General features: G+C 63.1%; 1 protein-coding gene across 4 annotated transcripts; it reads right to left on the bottom strand.

Annotated features, from left to right (window-relative positions):
* Nucleotides 1-2: 2 nt before the first annotated feature.
* On the bottom strand, nt 3-15,912 carry LOC139788682 (signal transducer and activator of transcription 5B). 4 transcript variants are annotated; one of them, XM_071728848.1, is made up of 20 exons: nt 15,768-15,879; nt 9,555-9,666; nt 5,483-5,620; nt 5,188-5,344; nt 5,014-5,103; nt 4,647-4,821; nt 4,447-4,577; nt 4,181-4,332; nt 3,945-4,100; nt 3,665-3,844; nt 3,495-3,582; nt 3,293-3,415; nt 3,084-3,176; nt 2,774-2,980; nt 2,576-2,670; nt 2,377-2,507; nt 1,597-1,767; nt 1,337-1,388; nt 916-1,023; nt 3-847 (listed from the first exon to the last, which is right to left on the bottom strand). In XM_071728848.1, exons 3-20 carry the CDS (start codon nt 5,608-5,610, stop codon nt 721-723), a joined length of 2,364 nt encoding a protein of 787 aa, XP_071584949.1. In that variant the 5' UTR covers nt 5,611-5,620; nt 9,555-9,666; nt 15,768-15,879; the 3' UTR covers nt 3-720. The 4 variants fall into 4 exon arrangements, with proteins under 4 accessions (XP_071584949.1, XP_071584948.1, XP_071584951.1 ...); XM_071728847.1 differs by lacking the exon at nt 9,555-9,666 and having other exon boundaries at nt 15,768-15,912; XM_071728850.1 differs by lacking the exon at nt 9,555-9,666 and having other exon boundaries at nt 1,612-1,767; nt 15,768-15,912.
* Between the last annotated feature and the right edge of the window lie 437 nt (nt 15,913-16,349).

Genomic DNA, 16,349 nt, shown 5'->3' with positions numbered 1-16,349 from the left:
GCTTTTGTGTTACAAAAATATTCCGTGCTTTATTTACTCTGTGGTAGAAAAATAACATGGCCAGGGCCCCAGAGCTGCTTGGCCAGGGCAAGGAGGTAGGCAGGGGGGCAGAGGGCTCCGCTCCCCCCAGCCCACCCGCCCTGCCCAGCTGCCCTTGCCCCCTGCCTGCCTCCTGCCGCACTGGCCCCGGAGGGGGACACCAAGGCAGCTCCTGCATCCTTGAGGGGCCAGAGGGGGTCTGGGGGGAGACCCCACTGCTGCAGAGTGTCAGCACAGCCTGGGGGGAGCCCCTGCAGACCCCCATCTGCCCCGGAGCCTGGTGTGCCCACACACCCCCTGGGAATGGAGCCATGGGGTAGGACAAGAAGGCGACACATACATTCTTAGTGACAACTGCAAAAGCAAACCTGAGGCTGGACCCCCGGCCTGAGCAGCCCCTTGGTGGGGAGGGGGCTGGCTCCAGGGTTGGTGCTTGCAGAAGCGGAAAGCCAAAGCTGGGCCTCTTAAAAGGAACATACAGGAAAACCATGCGACAAATCCGCTGCTGTTTATACAAGGGCATAAACACCAAAGAGCCGGACGCCAGCCTGCATTTCGGGGCAGCACAGAGCAAATCTCTGGGGCAGGGCTCACCCACCGCCCCCCACCAGCACAGAGACATGAACACAGCACAGTCCCCACAGCACCAGGGCTGGGGGCAGGGGGCTGGGCGTCTGCCCATCATGACTGAGCATGGGGGATCCACTGACTGTCCATGGGGCGCCGCAGCAGCTCTTCCACGTGCCTCGCCACGTCTATGGTGTCATCCAGGTCAAAATCACCCTCAGGGTCCATCACAGTGTCAGGGCTGCAGGAGGCAGGGGGTGAGGGAGAGGCCAGCCATGGTGGGATAGGGATGGGGGATGTGATACCTACTTCTGGGAATACATGTTATAATGGGGCTGGGAGCAGACGGCGGGCGAAGGAGCCTGGTCCATGTAGGTGGCCCCTCCAGGGGCAGAATCACCTGATGCGCTGACAAACCTGCAGGGATGGGGAGCTTGTGAGTGCTGGCATGGGATATGATGAGCTCCCCCAGGATGAACTTGCACTTTGGGAATTCCCATCACCTCTAACCACCATCTCCCGAGGCTGGGGAGTACAGGAAGGAGACCCAAAGCCCACACAAACAAACATGGATGGTCCTCAGCCCCAGGCCCCTGCTCCTTGGCCCCAGTGCCAACTCCACACTGATTTGGCCATGGACGGTGCCAGAGCCTGGGAACAGAGGTGCAGATCCCAATCCAGGGACAATCCCATGGGATCACACAGCATCTGTGTGCAGGGTCAGACTTACTCTGGCACCACTTGCTTGATCTGTGGCTTCACGTACCCATCCACGGCTTTAGCTAGAGGACAGAAGGCAGTGCTCAGGCCCCAAGCTGCTGGCACGTGCCAGACACCTGCGGTGGGGCTGGGGGCTGACGCAGGGACAACGGCAGAGCCCCCACAGGGGCTGGATGTGGCCCTGGGACAGAACGATGCCACAATTCCCGGCTCCACCCCAGTGGGACGCAGGAAAGAGAGGGACACGCATGGGGTGAAGGACAGCGCTACCTGGCGTGGACTCACAGAGAACCGGCGTGTAGTACTTGGAGAAGACCTCATCCTTGGGCCGGTCTGGAAACACGTAGATGAGGTAATTGAGGTCCCCGAGGCGGTCAGCCAGGGAGCGGATGGAGAAGTCCCTTGTGGTGAAAGGCATCAGGTTCCAGAACATCCTCTCAGCTGGAAGACAAGAGAGAGGACCGTGATGATGCCCAGAGCTGGTGGCAGCTCCCAGCCCTGCTGCAGACCTGAGACATCAGGTCACACATCACACAGGTATTTCCCAGGCTGCAGCCCTCCCCCAGCAATGTCTGAGGACAAATCACAGGGTGCCAGAAAACAGGATCAGGCAGGAAGCAACAGTGAACCCGAGGCAGGCCTGTCCTGGTCTGGGCATGTAGGGGGCAGGTCCCGCCAGCCACAGGGACTCTGCGGGGCTCCTCGGCCACACGAGCCTCCAAAGGACTCTCTGATGAAGAACAGTAATGAGCAGAACTGCTGCACAGGGTCAGGCAACCCCTGCAATGCCATCGTACCGGGAGGCACCGCGGAGCCGCTGCATTTCATACACCCACGAATCAGACCCCAGGGCTCGGTCAGGAGTTCAGCCTCATCTCCCCTCCTCGCCAACGCTGGTGCTCGGGGATGGAGCCCTTCCCGAGGAAGGCTCCCGTGTTCCCGGCTGCGGTGGTGTCAGTGCCCAGCCCAGGAGGTGCTGGAGGAGCAGCCCCAGGCCCGGGGGCAGAAGTGACAGAGTGACAGGGGGTGCCAGCTCTGTCGTTCACTCACAGGAGTCAAACTTCCACGCGATGGTGATGCCGCCGATCTCTGAGTCGCTGAATCGCAGCAGGAAGGTCCCGTCGGGTTTGTTGATGAGCAGGTCGTGTGCCTGCTGCTTGTTGACGAAGCCCAGGATGGCCCTAGGCAGAGCGGGGCCGTCAGGGCTGGGGGCTCGGGGCCGGGCAGCACGGGGCAGGGCGGCTCTTACCCATCATTCCAGTGCGGCTTCAGATGCTTCTTCAGCACCTCCATGACTCCATCAAACCACTGCCAGAAGGTGTAATTCCTCCCAGGCAGGTTTTCCTGTTGAAACACCCAGAAAATGAGTGCTCCTGGCCCCCATACCAAAGCATGGCAGGAGCCCAGGGCTCTGCAGCTCTCCCAGGACAGAACCCAGCCCACTCACCCGGTTGAACTGGGACCAGGAGACTGTCGTGCTGCTGTAGTCCTCCAGGTGGGAGCTGGTGCTGTTGAAGAGCTTCTGTGCCAAGAACACCAAGTTCTCCTTGGTCAGCCCACGGCTGCTCTGCACCTCTGCCTTGAACTTCATGTTGAGTGCCTCACAGAGCTGCGGCCACTGCACCTTGTCGGGCACAGCGAAGGGCACACGGCCCTGGGGGACATGGAGTAGGGTCAGCACTGAGCTCTGCCCACGACCCAACATCCCCAATGGGAGGAGCCCCCCTGTCCTGCCCCCCCATGGCCCTGGCACTCACAGGCTCAGCAAAGGCATTGTCCCAGAGCACGGTGGCCGTGGCATTGTTGTCCTGGCTCCCGTGCACAATCACCACTACTGGCAGGGACAGCGTCTGCCAGGAGAAAGGAGACCAGCATGAGCTGGGGGGGACAGCAGGAGCATCGCCCATGGGCACCCCATGGCCCCAGCCAAACCCCACACCCGTGGGTACAGTGCCCATGGCTTTACCTTCACCTGGAAGACCAGCTCATTGCCACCAACACTGAACTGTGACTCAAAGAGGATGGTGAACTTCTCCTCCGTCACCGACTCAGCACCACGGCGATCTGAGCGCTTGATCCGCTTCAGGGACTGCAGGGACACGAGGGGTGAGTGAGGGGGGACAGATGGGGACACAAGGGGACAGCAGTGGGGAACTGGTGGCACTCACCATATTGCGGAAGTGGGCACTGAGCGTCCCGGTGGCCTGGTGGTATTCCATCACACAGCAGTTGTTGAGGATCTCCCCACTGCTCTCACTGTTGCAGGAATGCAGAGGGTCAGGAGAGGCAGGGGAAGCCCCAGCCCCCCCCAGCACACCCCCAGCCCCCTGGGCATTACTTGCGTGTGCTCTCATTCTTCAGCAGGGCCTTGGCTTGCTGCTCGCTGATGATGGTTGCCTTCACCTGGGGGGGGTTCATGTGCACGTTCAGCTTCCCCCCCACCAGGAGTCTCACAGTGGCTGCAAACTTGGTCTGTGTCTTCAGCACCTGGGGGGGCTGCTTCTCGATGATGAAGGTGCTGGGGGGGCAGGGGGATCAGGGGCAGGCAGGCAGAGCAGCTCCAACCTGGCCCTCCCAGCCTGCCGGTGGCCTCAGCCGTGCAGAGTCCCCACCTCTACCTTGTCACCAGGGCAGAGATGATGTCGGTGATGGTGCTGTTCAGCTCCGACAGCATCTCCTCCACTGGGCCCGGGATTGGCAGCTGCTGGCACAAGTGCTCAGCCCGCCGGATCTGCTGCCGGTTCTGCCAGATGATCTCTGCCAGCTTCTCACACCTGGAGACAGCCATGCTCAGCACCACTAGGACACAGCACCTCGTCCCACCCCACCAGGCACCGCCAGTGCCAGCACCCACCAGGTCTGCAGCACATCCAGGGTGCCCTCAGGGGGGCCCCCATTCCCTGCCAGCTGCTGCCGACGCTTCCACTGGATCAGCTCATCATCCAGGATGGTTGTTTGCTGCTTGCGCAGCAGCTGCAGCGTCTTCTGGTGCTTCTCAGCCAGGTCCTGCGGGGCAGGACAGTGTCACGGGTGCAGGCACAGCAGGACAGGGTATGGGGACAGCTTTACAAGGTGCAGGGATGGCAGGACAGGGCATGAGGATGGGGTGGTTGCCCTCACCACACGGTACTGCTGTAGTGTCTGGGCCTCCCGGTGCAGCCAGGCTTCCAGTGATGCCTTCTTCTGCTGCAGCGTGGTCTCCCGTGACAAACGCTCCTGGGGGCCCAGCTGGGAAAGCTGGGAGAACTGGGCTGGGGGATGGGGCACAGAGTTAGGGCCAGCACTGCCAGCATCCTGGGACTCCTCAGCCCCGCACCCACCTTGGAGGCGCATGTTCTCCTGGTACTGGATGATGAAGTACTCCTGTGTCTGCTGCAGCTTCTTGAGCTCGTTCTCAGAGTCCTGCGTGATGAGCCGCAGCTCCTCAAAGGTCTGGTTGATCTGCAGGTGCTTCTGGGACATGGCATCCACCAGGGAGCCAGCTGGTGAGGGGCTCTGCATGGAGCATGGGGAGCTCTCAGCATGGAAAGGAGACCCTCCCTGGCTGCTGGGAGCAGCAGGACCAGGGTACCCCTTGTGTCAGGGCTCCTCTTACAACCCCCGTGCTGGAGACTCCAGCATCCCCCCACACCCTGCAGGACCCGCTCCCTTGCCCCAGGATGGAGGTGCCCCAGAACCCCCACTCACGTTGTTTGCCTCCCGCACCAGGCGCTGCTCATGGTACAGGATGTGCCGGATGCAGCGCACCAGCTCCATGGGGCAGCGGTCATACGTGTTCTGCACAGAGAGCACAGGCTGAGCTGGGCACAGGACAGGGAAGCTCCTGGGCCCAGCAGCCCCCGCCTGCAGCCCCCCGCTCACCTGCAGCTGCGTGGCATAGTGTCCCAGCTTGATCTTTAGCAGGAAGCCATCTTCACCCACTTGGTGGTCGGCCTTCTTCTGCAGCTCCTGGATCAGCCCCTCCAGCAGCTGCGTCGCCTTCACATTCTCCTGGGGGTTGTCGAGGTCAATGGAGTCCCTGCACAAGCAGAGCAGCAGCGTCAGGGCATCCCTGGCCCCGTACATGGGGTCCCCAGCAGAGGGGGACACCCACCAGCACACCAGGGGACTGCCAGGCCCAGCATCCCCCACGGGGATGAGGACCTTGCTGACCTACCAAGCCTGGCTCTCGATCCACTGTGACAGGTAGTGCCGCACCTCGATGGGAAAGTGCTGCCCGTAGAGAGCCTGCATCTGCCGCAGGGCTTCCCCCTGGAGCTGCTGTGCCTGGATCCACACGGCCATGGCTCAGCACCTGCAGCAGGAGGGAGGGTCACGGCACTGCAGCGGGGCCAGTGCTGCGCCACGGCAGGGTCCATCCCTGGCCAACCCCTAAAAACCTCTGCAGGAGGCTCTGGGTTCCCAAAGCCCTTGGCAGGAGCCTCCAGGCTCTCCAGAGCTGCTGGAGCCGCCTCCTGCTGCCAAAGGAAGGAGTGGGGGGGGCAGGGGACCCTGGCTGAGTCACCCCCTCTTTTCTAGGAAGAGCCCTGGGGGCTGTGGGGCCGGGAGCCTCTGTGCCGCCTCTCCACATGGTAATCATTTCCCCTCGCTGCACAGCGGGATCGCAGCCATCACTGGCCAGGAGAATGAGGAAGCAGAGCTGGGGGGGCTGGTGAGAGGGGCAGGATGAGGCAGAGTGGAGCCCCCCATGTCCATCCCCTGGCAGTGCTGGCAGGCAGACAGGCAGGAGCAGCCCTGGCCTCGAGGGTCCATGTGGCACTGCAGCCCCTGGAGGGCCTCCAGCCCTGTGGCCACCATGAGCCCCATGTGCCAGCACTGCCGTCTGCAGCGTGGAGCTTCCCAAAGTGTTTTGGGGCAGCTCTGGCTCTGAGCAGGAATGCTGCCAGATCCCACATGGCTCCAGTGCCCCAGCTCCCACCAGGCAGCCACAGCAGGCAGGGAGAAGGGACAAGCGGGGATGGCACTGAAAAAAAGCCAGAGTGTCCCTTGCCTGGAAAAACAACCTGGCAATGAGGTGGCAAGCAATGAGGGAGGGCCAGCAGCCCCTCTGAGCTGAGGATGCAGCAACAAAAGGTGTTTGCAGACACTCACACCCAAACCACCCAGATTTATTATCACTCAGAGGTGCTAGGCAGGACACGAGGCTTTGGGCCATGTCCCAAGGCTGGGTGACCAGGACAGGATCAGCTACAGCGGGACAGGGAGCCAGAGACTGCATTGGCGGGAACTCCACGTCCCTCCCTCCCCTTCTTCCTCCCCAAAGCTCTTCATTTGTCCTCAGAAATGACCAGTGGCCCGAGGGGCTCCAAAAGCTGCTGGTGCCATCCTGCGGGCTGGGGCACACACTGGGGGATGGCGGCAGCAGGTCCAAGCAGAGCAGCCACGGCCGGAGCCCCTGAGCCCTGCCAGGAAGAGGAACAATAACTGAGTGTTGGCTAAAAATGAATTTTTCCCCTATAAAAAGGGATGAACATTTCCACATTCACAGAAATCAGCGCGTTGGAAATTCTGCTGGCAAGGAGGGGCCTGGGGAGGCAGAGAAAGGCGGGCGAGGAGGGAGGGGAAGGTGGGATGGCCAACAGCAGGGCACAATCTGGCAGTCAGAAATCCCAGACTCCTGATAATGGGCATTGGTGAGACCCCCTGCTCCATCAGAGCAGAGGAGAGCAGCCACAGCTGCTCTTGTGCCACAAATGTCTGAAGTCCATGGAGCAGCAGGGACAGCCACATGGACACAGAGCAAACAAGCTCTGCCTATCGAGAAAATGGTGTTCTCTTCCCATCTCATGGTGACAAAACACTTCCTATTCCACTCCAGCGCGTTGTTAAGCAACGAGTCTCTGGCTGCTGCTGCGGTGAACCGGCAGAAACCGTGCTCAGCCAGTGCCAGACCGGGAGCTGGAGAGCAGCATCACTGCCGGGGTGCCTGGCAGAAGGCAAGCCAGCATCACTACAGCCTTTACCAGGGGACTGTGCATCAACCAGTGGTGGCACAGCTCACCTGGTGCATGTGCCAGCCAGAGGCAGGGTTGTCCCCAGGGCTGTGCCATCCCAGTGGATAAGCATACCAAAGAAACCACTCGTGCCAGACCTCCATGGGCATCACCAACGCAACAGCAGGTGATACTCCAAGCACCTCGTTTTTGTCTCCTATATCTTAGCCATGGACTAACAAACCAAACCTCCCCAGGGGCCACAGGCACCCCAAGTGTCCCAGCACCACCTGCCATGGGCAAACAAGGCTTTCCAGCCACAAGACCCAGCAAGGCTGGGAACATCTCTGCTTTGGCAAGAGGTACAGCAGCATGGTCCCACCACAGAACCGGAGCCGCCGGCCATTCCAGACAGCCCAGCGCTCCTCTGCCTGGCCACACAAAACTCTCCAGGGCTTGGCTGCCAGGCCCACTCCAGCCCACCAGCATGTACCCAGTCCCAGCACTTGCCACAGCTCCTGCAGCCTGGCTGGGATGGCCAGAGTCACACGTGGGCACAGGTCAGCCATGCTGCAGCTAGTGGCCACATGCGCACTCAAACAACTGCAGCAGACAGATAATTGCAGTGGTTTAAACTACTTTGCATTTACTTGCTGGCAGGGAGCTATAACCCACCCGTTACCACAGCTTGGTTAACCAGAAGCAACTCAGCAAGCCACAGCAACAAACTCACCGGTGACTGATCACCAGCACACGCAGCAGCTGCTGGGAGGTAGGACAAGTGCTGTGAAGAGGGACCCCAGCCCTGCAGGGACATCACAGGTAGGGGAGGCACTGTCAGTCATTCCTTCTGCATCTGACAACCTTGCTCCCCACTGCTGGTGGGGGAGCACTGCCAAAACAGCCAAAAAATGGGTCAAGCCCACTGAAAAGTGGGTCTCAGGGGGCCAGAGGCAGCAGAAGGAGATATGACAGGCAGGGGGAGGCTGGCAGCACCACCAGAAGCAGGGGACCCAATGTGACCACATCGGTGGCACTTCCCACTTGTGGCAGTGCTGGGCCCAGGAGCTGGAGGAGAGCCAAAGCGAGCCAGAGCACATCCACCAGAGCACATCCACCAGAACCATATCCACCGCCGACAAAAGGAGGGAAACGCCTCGCAGGGAGGCAGGCGGAGCCTCCCCACGTGCTGCGGGCACGGCAGAGCCGGGCAGAACCCGCCCAGGGGCCGGCACATGCACCCCGCAGGATGCTCGCAGGATGCTCAGTGTAGGCAGCCACGGATGCTCACATTGCACACACGCCCTGGGACCTGCCCACGGGCTGAACACCCCTTGCCCTGGTACGGACACCCCCACCCCGCTGCCAGTCTCACGCCAAAGCCAGTCTCATGCCCTCCGGTGCCGGGACAGGGGCTGAGAGCCCGGCAGAGCCCTGGAAGCACATGTCAAAGGGCTCCGGCCATGCCCACCCTGCTCCCGCACGCCTGCCCCGCACAGCCCCTTTGCCGCGGTGCCTCCCGCACTGCCCCTTGTCCGGGGGTCTCCGGAGCCGTGTCCTACCCTGGGCAGAGGCTCGACACTTGCCCCGGTGCTGGGCTCCGGCTGTCAGCAGCCCCGCGCCCGCCGCGGTGGCTCCTCTCGCCGCAGTAAACACGGACACGTGGTCCCCGGCACCTCCGGCAGCCGCGATCGCTTCCAGGTCACAGCCGGCCCCTCTCGGGGCCACAGGACCGGACCCCGCGGGCTGCGCTGGGGGGACTTTGGTTCTGCTCCAGCCAGGGCCATCGGAAGGCTGCTGGGGAGGCTCCAGGTCTGCCCCAGCTAGGGCTGCCTGTGGGCTCCGGTCCTGCCCCTTCTCCTGGCCCCCAGCAGAAGCGGTCCTGTGTCCCCCGGGAAGGGCAGCCCTTGGCAGGCTCCCCCGTGGGCAGGAGGCGGCCCCCAGCCAGGCCCCGGTGGTGCTGGCAGCCGGCAGCAGCAGCCCCGCAGGAAGAAGGGCTCCGCTTCCCCCGACAGACACTTAGTCCTTGGGCACCCCGCTCATCCAGGGCCCCGCCGAGGGCTCCCCGGTTCGGGCCCCCTCGCACGCGGGCCCGCACCCAGCACCACGTCCCGCCCCGCGGATGGGGGACACGGAGGGATCCACACCCACCCGAGGGACCCCAGGGATGCAGGGATGTCCCAGCGGGGGGTTCCCCCACGTATGGGCCGGCAGACCCCCGGTCTCAGGGAGTTCCCGGTTCCTCCGGGCACAGGAGCCTTAGCCCCGGGGCGGGGTGCCCCTTCCCGCACTCACCGGGCTCGGGCACAGCTCGGCCCCACGCTCCGCTCCGGCGTCCCGGCCCGGCTCCAGGCAGGCGCTACTGGTACCGCCAGGCTCCCGGGGCGGCCGTTCCGCAGGCTCTGCACTACAGGAAGGAGCGGAGAGCTGCTATTTCCTTCCAAAATGTCAGCTGCCTGCGCAGGGCAGCCCGCCCGGGGCTGCCGGCAGCTTCCTCCGGCGTGGTGCCCGCCGGGGAAGTGGGGCCAGCTCCCCCTCCACGCTCGGCCCCGCAATCCCTCCCCGGCGTTGGAGCCTCTGCCACAGCGGGTCGGTGGGGCTGAGCCCCCACGGGTGGGGGGCAGCCAGGGATGGGACCCCAAGGTCCACAGGGGGGGGCAGAACAGACTCACCTGCACCCCCCGGCTCCACTCTCATCCCCGGCACACAACACCGGTGCTGAGCCTGCACCGGGAACACGGGGGGGCAGTGAGCAGCCCCGAGACCCCCCCGGCCCCACTCAGAGCCACTCTCTGGGGCTGGCGGGTGCCAGGGCGCGGTGCAGCCGGCGTGGGGGAGGCCCACATCGTGGGAAGCGGGGCTGCTCGGCTGTTTTAAGCCTGCCTGTGGTTTCCAGCTGTCGGCTGGGAGGCGACAGCACCCGCCCGGTGCGGGAGGCGAGCTCGTTCTAGAAGCTCGGTGCTTTGATGGGATTTGTTTGTCTCCCGCAGAGGAGCAATGGCACCGACGGGCTTGGCCAACCACCCCAGCACGCCATAGCCCCCAACCCACGCTGGAAACCGCCGGGCCAGGAGCCGTGGGGCTCACGGAAGAGGCAGGGGCGGCTCTGGAAACACGCCATGCCCCCCGAGGGCAGAGGGGTCGGGCCCCACGGCGAGAGGGCAGAGTGCAGGCTGGCAGCACAGGGAGCAGCCGTGCTTCCCAGCAGCTTTGGAAGCCAAAAATGGAGAACTTGAGCTGTGACAGGAACCAGGAAACCCCAGGCAAGGCCTGACACTACCCAAGAAGAAACCGACCCCGCACGCAGGTGGAGACGTCTCACAAGTGCCAGGGGGCTCAGAGCAGGGGGGCTGCCCACAGCCCAGCTCACACCATGGCCTGGGGCTGTACCTGACTGCTGGCGTTTGCCGCCCTCAGGAACGTTTTTTCTCCCCTCTGCAGATTTTCCCGCCCAACCACAGAGGCACAGAAACTTGCGTCAAACCAAAACCACCAAAATACCCAATGAAATCCCATCAAAATCCCTTGAATCCAAGGACTGGGACCTGGAGAAAAAAAACCCAACACCCCAGTACTCTGAGAGTCATCCTGGTGCTGCCACAGCCAGGTCCAGTGGAATTCCCTCAAATGCTGAGCACGGAGCAGGATCGGCACCGGCAGAACTTGGGTGCCCATGGCAGAACTGAGGGGTCACAGACATGCTGCCACCTCCCCAGCCAAGCTCATCACAGGAAGGGGCATCCCCAGACTCCCTGAGGCCATCCTGCCCCACTTCGTGGGGTGCAGGGTGCCCAGGACCACCCGCCCGGCCTGGCACAATGAGTCAGTCGGCTGTGCCGGAGGCTGAGGTTGTTTGGGAACAACAGGGGACTGTCTGGAGCCAGGGGTGCTGAGCAGAGCCCGCAGCATGGCACAGGCAGCCTGCCCACCCCGACAGATGCAGGCAGGCAGTGCCGGTGCCAGGTGCTGGTGGGCAGGACACACCACACAAAGCCAAGTGCCCACCCGGCCCCCGTGGCCACAAATCCAGTGTGGATCCTGCGGGACACCCGCCACAGGGACCCCAATCCCATCCAGCGCCGGCTCTGCCCCCGCCATAAGCCCACAGACAGGATTAGAGATCCCTGGGCAGAAAAAGATTAATTACTGCCGGCTCCCTGGCGCCAAGAAGCCGAATTAACGGGCTGCGGGGCTCGGGGTCCCGGGATTTCCCCCGGGCTTGCTGGGCAATCCTGGGGCAGGTGTGGAGCCACTGCCCACAGCAATAGCCTGGTTCCAGACAGACCCTGGCCCTCACCCAGGAGGGGATGCACAGTCACAGTGTGCCTGGCACTTGGTGAAGGTATTTTCCCTATTTTCCCTCCACAATACCAATGAGCCACCCTAGCCCTGGCAACGCCATGCTTGGGGTGAAGGACCCACCTGCAGGAGCTGCCACCCCAGAGACCCCCACGCTACCCTCCAGCCTCATGGTGAGGGTCTCACTCCTGTCTCTGTCTTCCAAACTAGGAGGGCAGAGACTTCACCCCAGACACAACCCTGGGGAAAGGCAAGAGGGTGACAGGATCACAGAGACCCCCCCCACGGACGTGGCAACAGCTCCAAGAGTAGCACCAGACCAGGCAGAGCTGGGCCCCCTCATCCCGTCCATCCTTGTGTTGCCCCTTCCAGGAACCTGTCAAGCAGAGCAGGCACTGCCAGGGACCCTCTGACCACGGGGTCCCATGGGTCCAGTGCCAGCCCCCAGCCTACAGCACAGCCCCAGGCTGGCTGCTAATCCCTGCTCAGACCAGCACCAGCCCTGGAGGGACGAGCTGGTCAGAAGGACTTGAGGATTAAGCTCATTTCAGCATCGAATTAGTCCCGATTGGGGTCTGCAGACACAATTTCATTTTATCTGCCATGCTCCAGCGGGCGCACACAATGGCACTAATCCAGCCACCAGCCAGGCAGGATTACAGAGCAGGACCCAGGAGGGATGGGGAGATGTGGGCAGTGCAGGCAGTGCTGCACCTCCACCCCTCGACACCGAGCTTGTGCTCCTGGGTGGAAGAGCACCTGGGACTGGGGCAGGAGAGGGACAGGAGGTGAGCAGGAACAGGTGGAGGGGATGCCAATACACTGAGGGCACCCACTGCTCTGATCAACCACCCTGCCCAGGGAAGAGGCACCAGCCATGTCATGAGAGAGCACAGGGGAGGTGCAGGACCCACCGTGCAGCCACAGTTGGGTGGGCAAACCCTCATGCACACACCTTCAGGAGCAGACTCAGAGCAGAAGGGAGGGAGGGGAAGAGGTCACACCAGACACCCTGGGTGCTGGCGGGGGTGGTTAGAATGGAAATAAAAGAACCAAAACACCAATGGTTTCTACAACAAAATTCTCATTCAGAGAGGGTAAACCTGACCAACAAACCCGAAGCACAGGGTTCATCCCCAACACACACAGACACGTCCAGGTGGGAGAGTTAGGTTTTGGCTTTCCTCCCCCTAGGACACGCTCAGCAGCCCCAGGAGCAGCAGCTGGAGGTGCTGGGGTCAAGCTGAGTACCAGGCTCTGGCTGCACCATGTGCTGCTCCCCAAGGGATTCCATAAAGGCCCAGGTAACCAATGGGGCTATGAAGGGAGTGTACTGGGCTCATTGGCCGCTATGCTACCCACAGGCCCAACACCCAGAGCCACATGTTGACACCACCAAAGAGGACAGGGATAATTTTACAGCTCCTTTAGCTGGCGTGAGGGGCTCAGACATGCTGCCAGTGAGAGCTGCCCCTTTCTCTGCCCAGAGCTTTGCAGCCAGCCGGATGAAAAGCCAGACAGAGCACGTACCCAGCCTTGCCAGCGCTGCGCCAGCCCTTTGAGCTCTACCCCAGCACCAGCCTTTTCCCCAGTTCCCTCCCCAGCAGAGCAGTGCTATAAACCAGCATTTACATCTCATAACAACAGGAAGACACGAAGTTGCAGCAAAAATGGAGATTGCAAAACTCACCAGTGACTGTTTGAACAGCGAGCGAGTTGTGACCATGTTATGATTCGGCTGCACCTTTGCAGCCACCCCGACCCCACCACAAAGCCACCCAGCAGCATATGGCTCCCAGGATGGGTGGAAAGCAGGAGCTGCCCCAGGGGAAGCACAGGGCACACAGCTGGTGCTCCCGGCCCCTCTGGTGCAGCAAGATGGGTGGATTCTGCTTTATCAGCAAGTCAGCTCGGCCCTATCGGTCAGGAAGCTGTGTTCACATGTGTGCCTCCCCCTCGATGTTTCCCAGCGCGGTGGGAGAAGCAGCTCACAGCAGCCTACCTTTTATCAGCCAGCAGATGTTGCTAGAACTGTTGCTGCATGTAAAATTCAGGCATGCCCAGCACCGCTTGGATCCCTGCACTGGCCATGCTGTGCCAGGGTAAACACCCCCGCCCCCTTCCTCCCGGGATCAAAACACTTGGGGGTTGCAAAATAGACACCCCATGAAAGGAAAGGCATGCCACAGAAACATTACAGCTGTCGAGGCTACTTCTCCTGGAGCATGCTGGAGCCCCAGAGCCAGCAGCCAGCACAGCCTCCCAGGCCAGAGCTCAGCCCCAACCCATCCCAGTGAGCTGGGAGCCAGAGAGCCCCTGGCTCCATCACCAGCAGGCACAGCACCATGATGGCTCCCTCGTGGCTCCCGTGGCAGCATCCACAGCCACGCAGGGGTGAGCCAGAGCCACTGCTGCCCAGCCAAGCAGAGGGACCATGGCACAGACACCTGGGGATGCCAGCGGGGGGGAGTCCTGATGGACCTACACCATTCTGCCATACCTGGGCTGCTGCTGGCTCCCTGGGGCTGCCACAAAGCTGGCTGGGTACAGCCTGGTTTACAGTAATTCCTTGCAAACCAGAAAGTCATTTCCCAGCTGACAGGGCCACTTTACTGTGCAGCACACTCACCACTCGCCACCCCACCACCCACACTGTGGATGAGTACAAGGAGCAGGGATTTTTCACAAGCAGAGTATCTGGGTTTTGCTATCACTCGAGAGAGAGATCTGGGAAACCCCACGGTAAAGATTTCACTGGTGCTTTGGAGTCAGCACTTCCCCTGCAGCCGGGGGGGAAGGTCCCTCCAGAGGCTCTGTGCAACCTTGCACTGAGCATCCCTGGCTGCAGCCCGTGCCAGCATCCCTTGTCTTGCCCCAAAGCATCAGCCTCAGGACAAGACCAGTGGACCTAAACTGGTGATGTGTCTCTAGTGACAACTGCTGAGAGGCAAACACCCCCTTAGAGAGCACATTCATCAAAGTGCCATGAAATGCAGAGTGGGTGACAGCCACACATCACTCCCCATTCCCACTATGGCTCTCCTGTGTCCCCGGGCACAGGCTGTGGGCACCTCTCAGCCTGCACTGGAACTGCACACATGCCATGGCCTGCCAGTGCCAGTGGGGACATGGACATGGCCACAGGCAGCCATAGGAGTGAGCCAGGAACGTCCTGCTGCAACAAGGTGACCCGTGCTGCAGAGCCGTCGTGTGCCATGTCCCTGCCATGGGCAAGCCACGTGGCCCTGCACCATGCTGTGGTGCTGCCATGGCACTGCCAAGCCCAGCACCCCTCGGCAGCGTATCCCAAACAAACCACTTGTTTGCCCCCGCCTGTCCCCTGTCCTCTGCCACGGGGCTCCCCCGAGAGCAATGGGGTGCGTGGGCTCCTGCCCACTTCACACCAGCCAAAGGCCACTGTGCCGGAGCTGTCCTGGGAGGTGTGACCGTGGTCCAAGCCCCCGGTAGTGCCAGCGCCTGCACCCGGGGTGACGACACGACCTGGGCGCCCGAGCCCCGGAGCCACTGGGCGTCACGGAGAGGAGGTGGAGGGAGCCGGCCGGGCGCGGAGCCCTGACAGCTCCGGTATCCCGACGGACAGGTGTCCGCGGGTCCCCTGGGCTGGCGGTCACCCGGCCACACGTTCCGGCCGGCGCTGGAGCTGGGTGAAAGGCCACCAGGGTCCCCGGTGTCACCGCTCCGGCTTCGCACGGGGAACGTTTTCCACGCACCTCCGGCTCTGTCCGGCAGTGCGGAGCTGTGTCCCACCGCCGTCGAGCGGGAGCGGGGGGGTCCCGGCCTGCCCGGGGCTCGGGACCAACCCCCACCGCGCCGGGACACGCGGCTCCGGTTTCGGTGCTGCCCTCGCTCAGGAAGGGCCCCGTCCCGGGGCGGGAACCGGCCCCGCTCCGCCGGGCGACGACCGCCTCCGCCCCGGGAGGCACCGCCCGCCCCGGCCCGCGCAAAGTCCGCCCCTGCCCCGGGGGCGGCCCCGCTCGCTGCCCGCGGCCCGTCCCGGCCCTGCCCGCACCTGCACGGCCCCTCTGCCCGCAGCGAGGCCGCGGGCCCGGCGGGCAGTTGTGAAACACCCAAAATATTTACCGAGGGGTGGACGGGACTGCCCCGACCCCGGCCCCGCCGCAGGTGCCCCCGGCCCCGCCGCCCCCCAACCCGGACCGGCCCCGGTGGCGGCTCCGTGCCCGTCCCTACCTGCGGCCGCGGCTGCGGCTCCGCTGCTCCCGAGGGCTCCCGGCGGCTCCCGGTGCTCGGCTCCGCCGACGCTCTGCCCCCTCCGGCCGCCACCGCCGCCTGCGCCGCCCCCCGCCACCGCCCGGCCCGGCCCGCACGGCACCGCCCCCGGTACCGCCCCCTCGGCACTGTCCCCGTCACCGGCAACGGGCACCGGGTAACGGCGCCGGACACGGGCAGATCCCGGAGCACTTGCAGGCTTCAGCACCGGTTACAGCTGGGCACAAACTGGCACCAGAGTTCGGTACCAGGGAAGCCCAAACCAGCACCGGGAGTTGGTACTGGAGGTGCCCGAAGCAGTACAGGGCACTGGCAGCATCAGGAGCCAGCACTGGCAGCAAGCACCGGCACGGTGCCGTTGCACCGGAGGTATCCTGCCCCAGCACTGGCACTGGAGAAGCCCCTGCAGCAGCAAGCACCGGGATCAGGTCCACCAGACACAGCCGGGACCCCCAAGGGAACCAGGACCCCCATCTGCACCTCTCTTTTCCCCGACATCCTCTCCAGTCCCCCTGCTCTCTGGCCACCCCTCTCACAACTGCC

The sequence above is a fragment of the Heliangelus exortis genome, chromosome 29 (genome assembly GCF_036169615.1).
Source record: "Heliangelus exortis chromosome 29, bHelExo1.hap1, whole genome shotgun sequence".
Classification (NCBI taxonomy): domain Eukaryota; kingdom Metazoa; phylum Chordata; class Aves; order Apodiformes; family Trochilidae; genus Heliangelus; species Heliangelus exortis.
Note: the sequence above shows the minus strand (reverse complement) of the source record. Positions and strands in the feature narration are given on the sequence as shown.